This window comes from Hakea prostrata, chromosome 5 (genome assembly GCF_041222555.1).
Source record: "Hakea prostrata isolate BN-2017 chromosome 5, UWA_Hpros_2, whole genome shotgun sequence".
NCBI lineage: Eukaryota > Viridiplantae > Streptophyta > Magnoliopsida > Proteales > Proteaceae > Hakea > Hakea prostrata.
In genome coordinates, this window is record NC_142604.1 from 31,808,583 (window position 1) to 31,815,847 (window position 7,265).

A 7,265-nucleotide genomic window follows, 5' to 3' on the forward strand; every position below is an offset into this window, starting at 1 on the left:
CTAGCACATACCACTCAACCACCCCGAGTTACCCAATTCCTTTGCCCCGTTTGTGTAGAGCCGTGACATGGAATTACTTACACATTCAAGAGTCACTACTCATCATGCTGCTCATTTATCAGTGATTAACCCATAGGATTCAGTCGTCACTTTAGATTAGCACCCCCGACACATGAACAAAATCCTATCCAACAAAGTAAGAAAAAGAAAAACTGAGGTGGATATACAATTATGATGGAAATGTAAAACACAATTTGATCTCATTATAATAAGTATATGGTAATATAGTTTACTCTGTTCTGCTTTGGTACAGACAGGATCAGGAAAATATTGAATTCAAAACTTGTAGAGGGCCACAACAAACCAGTAAATCATAGAAAATATATTTTGAAAATTCTTTTGAGTTACATTCACATTATATAAAATAACGCTCAAGTATTCTTTAAAACTAATAAAGGTAGTGGGAAGCATGATAGTATATCAATTATATTGTCCCCCTAATTGTTTGCTAGCTGATGGAGGAGGAAGAGAAGTCTATTTCTAGGCAACTACTATAAATAGATGATCTAGGAAAGGAGATGGCGGTGTCTGTAGCATAATAGAGTAAATGGGGATGCATTCCTTTTCTCATAGCATCATTCTGGTAGTGCTTGTCTGTTCCATCTTCTTCATGCAGATGCAGTTTGGAATGTCGTATTCAGGTGGGTAGTTACAAATCTCACCCTTTTCTGTTACATTTTAAATCCAGCAAGAGAATGATGAATAGAATAAAACTCGATTTATTCGGAAAGAAAACACTATTAAGTTCTAATTTCTTATAGAAACTTTCGATCTTAATAGCTTAGTGAGAGAGAATAGAATCTGGTTTTAAAACTGTATAAATGTGTTTCATGGATCCAGATGCCCAGCTTAAAAACGCCTTTGATTTGTTTGACTGGCTTGCTTGTTTTGTAGATTACAAGTATTCAACCCAGCGAAGAGGTTTTGGGCCGCCGCCACCTCCAATCCCAAACACAACTCCAGGAACGAAAGCAACCAAAGAATCTTCCCCACCGTCGGTTTGGAAAAACCAAGGATAATCATGTCAATCTAGTTACTTGTACCTTTCAATCATGGTTTATCGCATTTCATATTCATGGATGTTTGCTTATTCAGGATTCAATAATAATCCACATCTCCCACATATTTCACGGACATGTTTCAATCCATTCAATTCAAATATGGTAGTTTGGTTGTTTTTAAACATGAAATAGCCGCAGCCGTCAAAAAGATGGTCTATTTAAGTGAAGACTTGGAAGGAGAAAATGACATTAATCAACAGTCCAACACCACTAACATCAATGCTCTAGCTGACCACCTACTTCCGAGATCAAGGCAGTAAGAAAGTGCGCTAGATAGGCTGCAAAGCTGGAATAAAGATGGACAATTGAACATGACTAGGGCATAACAACAATAGGCCTTCTTCAATAAACGTTCTGCAGTGCTTCTTTTTCTTCCCGCCACCTATCCACATCTATCTCATGCGCCAGAGTTAGCAGCGCCGAATTAAACCACATGCTCCACCGCTTGTGCAGGCCCCCGTCAATTCCTTTGAGTTTCGGTCTTGTGACCGTCAGCCGCTTCTGACGGAGATGTGCCGCTGACTGGGTTCAAGACACAACCGTCTGCTACCAAGTCCATGGGGGCCTTTGGTTGGTTTGCTCTTGAGCAACTGGTTTCACAGTTTCTTTCTCCGCAGCCATCAACCTCTTTGATTTGATATTAGATGAGCAGCCGTACTATGATCGTTCGGGAGACATGGCCCCACGCGCTACACACATGAAATGAATTGTTATGCGGTCACCAATTCGCAAAAGAGGCCAGGCCGCCTCAGGCGGACCCCGAGAAGGTTTTGGTCGAAGCTATGACCCGCCTTTGCTAACCCATCAAAGAAGGTAGTCAATGGCTGAGCAAAGCTTTGCCCTTTCTTTAGCCCGCCCTCTCCTCATCAATTGAGCGTGTATGCGCACCTTTCCTTCTCCAACCTGGAATGAAACTCATGTGAATCGTACGTGGATTGGGGCTATCACACCAAAAAGGCGATAGCAGGCACCTCTGGTGTGCTCCACGAGCAAGGAGCGAATGAACATCAATCTTCATATCAACATATGAATATCCTTCGCCCGTTATCCCCTCATCTTCCTATTTATAAGCCACAGCTCACTTCGACGCCACCAACTCTTCTCGATTTCACTGCCATTCCAAGTAGCTCTCGAAACTTTGCGAACTTCGAAGAGTCACTCAACGGATAAAAGTGACTCTTGGGATAACAGGCTGATCTTCCCCAAGAGTTCACATCGACGGGAAGGTTTGGCACCTCGATGTCGGCTCTTCGCCACCTGGGCACCCAAATCTGCTATATATTTGACACGGGTTTGCCGTAATGCTGTAATAAATAATATTTATTTATGGATGTTCATTACCCCCAAAGAGATTGTACTTCCAATTGAAGATCTCAACTACCTCAGGATGCAATTTTGGTGATTCACATTCTTATATTATTGAAGATCACAGCCATCTCATTACACAATGTTGGCAATCAATATTTCCATTCTATGCACCTTCTATCTTGGACAACAATCTATCATTCCATATCAAGATTATCTTATTGTGTGTGAGAATCATATATTGTATTTCTTTGTAGACTCTGATATTACCATATCAAAGAAATTGCTAGTTTCATTATAAATATGTAATGATTAATTCAATAGAAGAGTTGAACTCATTTTGTCTTTTTTCTTTATATTCAATATATCTTATTTATTTTATAACACGTTATCAACACGCATTCAAAGTATTACGTTTTAAGAATAAAGACAACAGACTATGCATCATTATGTTTTATATTCCAAAATGAAAAGATGATCGACCTCCTCACGCATTTTTGTAAACAATGGAGTTTATCTTGTCAATCTTGTAATGTAAATGCATCATGATAAAAAGATATGTATTTTATTGAATTTAATAATCAATAAGATATTAGATTGTCGAATAATTGTGGTTTGTCATTAGCCAATTTAAACATAATGGTTTTATTTATTGTATATAGTAGTTATTAGTCTTGCACCACAAATATTGTTAAATTCACCTAAAGTTGCAAGATTTGAAACAGTAAATGAGTACAGTTCTGTAGATGCACTTGAAGTTACAAGATTTGAAAACTGCAACATATGCACATGAAGTTGCAAGATTTGAAACTGTAAATGAATATAGTTATACAAATGCACAAGTTACAGGAAATGAAACGGTAAATAAATACAATTCTGCATTTTTTTTAAATTAGTTCTCTATGAAAATTATGTGGAGAAAATATTATTGATGAAGACTTGCTAGCAAATTTTCAAGCTTCAGATGTGTTGTTACAATAGCAATATTGTAAAAGGAGTTTTAAGAAATACTCTGCATTATATCATGTCTATTTGTGGCTAAGTAAAATAATGGACTATTAATGAAAAGTCATGAAGTTCGTCTTATTGGTACTACTCCATTCCTTGAAGTGAATGCAACAATTCATGATATGTCTGAAAGAAGGCAAAATTATAATTATGATCATGACTATGGAAGTGAACGAGAAAAAAAACGAAATAATTACTGTCATTATGATGGAAATAAATAAGAGAATAATAAGGATTCTCAATGTAACTCTTCAATGAGTAAAGATAATATATGTCATCGATGTGATATGAAATGTTATTGAACACGTATCTATCGTACTCTACAATATTTTGTTAACAATTGTCAAACTTTATGTTTGCAAAATAAAATAACCGCCAGCGCACAATATTGTGTAGCTAACGGGTCGATCTCAAGGTGATATGTCACCTATAATTCAACTTCTTAATGGTAATGCGAGAGTAGAATGATTCAATTTTGTTAACTAATTAATGACCCTAATCCATACATCTAATGCAATCGAATTAAGACGAAAAATAGAGCAAACATAACCAACGCATAAATAAAAGACAGGAAAAAAAATGCGATCAATAAAAATAAAAGGGAAGTGATCCGAGCGTCAACTCTGGATCGAGGGAAGGGGAGTATAATAATAATGACTTTGACCGTGGACCCTTTGCCGTAGCTTACAGTCCACCGATCGGGGGAAAGGATATTAAAGAGAAAAAAGAAAAGAAAAGAAAATAAATTAAATAACAAAGCAATAAAAGCAAAAGGGAAATCTTAACCAAAGAGAGGCACAACTGTAGGTGATACGGAAAGATGAGCACCAAACGGGTATAACCCGAATATTATATATTGTCATGTTAATCGGGTTTCTCCCGGTTTCAACAGGTAAAACCTGACCGGGTCTGACCCGGATGGGGCTCCACATGCCAGTTAATCGGGAAGGATGCCGATCATCCATGACCAAAAGCGCATCACATGCGCCACAGATATGGCAATCATCCTTGTTATAGAAGGTCAACTCAGCAGCTGATTGAATGGGACTAACAACAAGGGAGCATGATCCGAGGAGAAACATCAGCCCTTGTCTGGCTAACTTACCAAATACATAAAAGGTAACACCCACACTATAAATGCACAGATCTACCCCTCCGGTAAGCAACCAATACACTTTGAGCATAATCTTGTGTAGCTTTTGCACGAGACCTCATTCGGTTCATCATCTAACTTTGCCATCGGAGGCGGCTGCCCGGCACACAAGCCGGCCCGCATCTAACCTTTCTTGCAGGACTCATCGTCCCGGATACGAGAGGAGGCTCAGTCGGATCCAGAAGCATAATTGATCCACATCAGTTTGGCGCCGTCTGTGGGAACGACAAAGCTTGGAAGTCATGGTGCGACGAACCAACGGACGTTCCCGACAAGAAAGTACCGGGGATGATCGAGTAATTCCCGAAGAAATGATTAATCCATCAGTTCACGAGGAACAAGAGGTACTTCCGGACAACCTGGTTCTGGAAGATCCAAATGAAGAAGGAACATCGCGAGGTCCCCGGGACCAGGCCATTATGGCAGATATGGACAAGATACGCAAAGGTATGCTCGAAATGCAAGGGGTATTACGCGGTTTGGTGCATCAAATTGTGGTCGAACAAAGACCAAGGCGTAATACCCAGTCCGGAAGGCTAATGAGAGCCTTCAGGACGGTACGAGGAGCCCGACATCCAAGGCGCATCCCGAGAGTAAAAAATACTCGGGAACAAAGGGAAGCACAACCCGATCGTAGCAAGCGCCAAACCACGCCCAATGGGACAAGGATCAGTGCTTTAGAGCGCATTTCGTTGCCACCTAAAATAGGATCCTTGCCCCCTAGGGATCGTCGGGAAGAGGTCGAGGAGATCGTGGATAAGGAGGAAGAAGGGGAAAGCCAACCCCAACCTTCAAGGTTGAGAATTTCGACCTCTCGGGCACCATCCCAAAGGAAGGAGACTACAACTCCTCGTTCAAGGGGGGAACGTGTCGAATCCGATGAGGATGGTACAAGGTAGAACCGGCTGCGAAGGCGAGTGGCCGAGGTCGAGCGAAAGCTGGAAGATCGGGATCATGACGAGGATCTTGACGTAGTAGATCGGGAGCCGTTCTCAGACGAAATCATGAACATGCCTCTCCCTAGAAATTTCATCATGCCAACCTTCACCCCTTTTGAAGGGAAAACAAATCCAAAGGAGCATATCAGCTACTTCAAATCAGTGATGATGGTGCTAGGTCGGGAGGATGAATTGCTCTGCAGAACTTTTCCAGCGTCACTCAAGGGCCCGACTATTAAATGGTTTAGCAGTCTACGACCGGCATCAATAAATAATTTCCGGGAGTTGGCCCAGAAATTCATAGCCCGATTCCGCAGCGCGATCGGGAGTAAAAAGACGTCCAATAGTCTCTTTGGCATACGACAAGGACGAAATGAGTCCATTCGGGATTATCTGAAAAGATTCGACGAGGTTGCCATCGAGATCGAGGAGCTTGATGATCAAGTTGCGTACAGTGCACTTTGGAGTGGCATTACCCACCAAAGGCTTTTGGAAGTCTTGTTGACGGACAAGCCAAGAACGTACGGGATGCTGTTACGCAGGTGTCAAAAGCAAGCCAGTGTTTATGAAGTGATAAATGCCCGAGTCAAAGAGATCGGGACAGAAGATCAGATCGGGACGTGGACAAACCATCCCCGAGTGACAAGCATCAGAGATCAAAAAGTAACTGGAAGCGTGAACAAGTGAACTATACTCCTCTAAACACGAAGCCGTCAGAAATTCTGATGAATATTCGGGATAAAAATTCGTTGAAATGGCCCGGGAAGATACGTGCGCCTCCAGAGGATCGGGATATGACGAAATATTGCCGATTCCACCAGGATTACGGCCATCATACGGATGCCTGTCGGAATTTGAAGTTTGAAATAGAGAAATTGATTCAGCAAGGAAAGCTGGGTCAATATGTAAAGCAATCGGGGAAGAGCCGAGCGTACTCACCCGCGCCAAAGAAAAGAGGCCGATCCCCAAGTCCAAAAGAGCTTGTCAAAAAAGCGGACAAGGGAAAGGAAAAGGCGGATCGGGAAGAAACACCTGTGTACGTGATTATGGGGGGACCAACTGTGGAATCAATCAGAAAGGCAAAGCAACAGGCTCGGTTCATAGGGGCTGTTCATTTGCCTAAGAAAAGGCAAAATCCGGCGTGTCCCGAACCAATAACCTTTACGGACGCGGACTTAGATGGTGTCACGTCGCCACATGATGACGCGATTATCATCAAAGTTAAAATAGCAAATCGGGAGGTTCACCGAGTCCTGGTGGACACAGGGTCCTCTGTTGATCTCATCTCGTATGATGCCTTCAGAAGATTGAAGTTGGCTGATGATTTGTTGACATCGTCATCAACGCCACTATATGGTTTCGCAGGATCATCCACAGTGGCGGAATGAACGATCCATCTGGATCTCAAAGTTGGAAAGTCACCCCGAGATACCCTGGTTCGGGTGAACTTCATGGTGATCAAGGAGCTGTCGGCATATAATGTTATTCTGGGACGACCAACATTGAATGCACTTGAAGCAGTCGTGTCTCCCAGACATATGAATTTAAAGTTCCCGACCGAATCAAGAGTCGGGGAATGTTGCTCAGATCAATCGGCTTCCCGCCAATGTTATACGAACTACTTGAAGGAAAAGCGTAAGCCAGAAAGTTCGGGAACAGCCATGAACGTCGAGGTTCGGGACGATCGTGATGAGGATAGCATGCAACGGGCAGAACCCGTGGAAAAGTTGGAAAGGATCC

General features: G+C 42.0%; 1 protein-coding gene across 1 annotated transcript; it reads left to right on the forward strand.

Annotated features, from left to right (window-relative positions):
• Positions 1-6,319: 6,319 nt before the first annotated feature.
• Positions 6,320-6,913, forward strand: LOC149015823 (uncharacterized). Its single transcript, XM_089156603.1, has one exon. It carries the CDS (start codon positions 6,320-6,322, stop codon positions 6,911-6,913), a length of 594 nt encoding a protein of 197 aa, XP_089012729.1.
• The last annotated feature ends 352 nt before the right edge of the window (positions 6,914-7,265 follow it).

Excerpts from the sequence above, each read along its gene's own strand:
- LOC149015823 (XM_089156603.1), top strand. The coding sequence starts at position 6,320 with ATGACGAAATATTGCCGATTCCACCAGGATTACGGCCATCATACGGAT.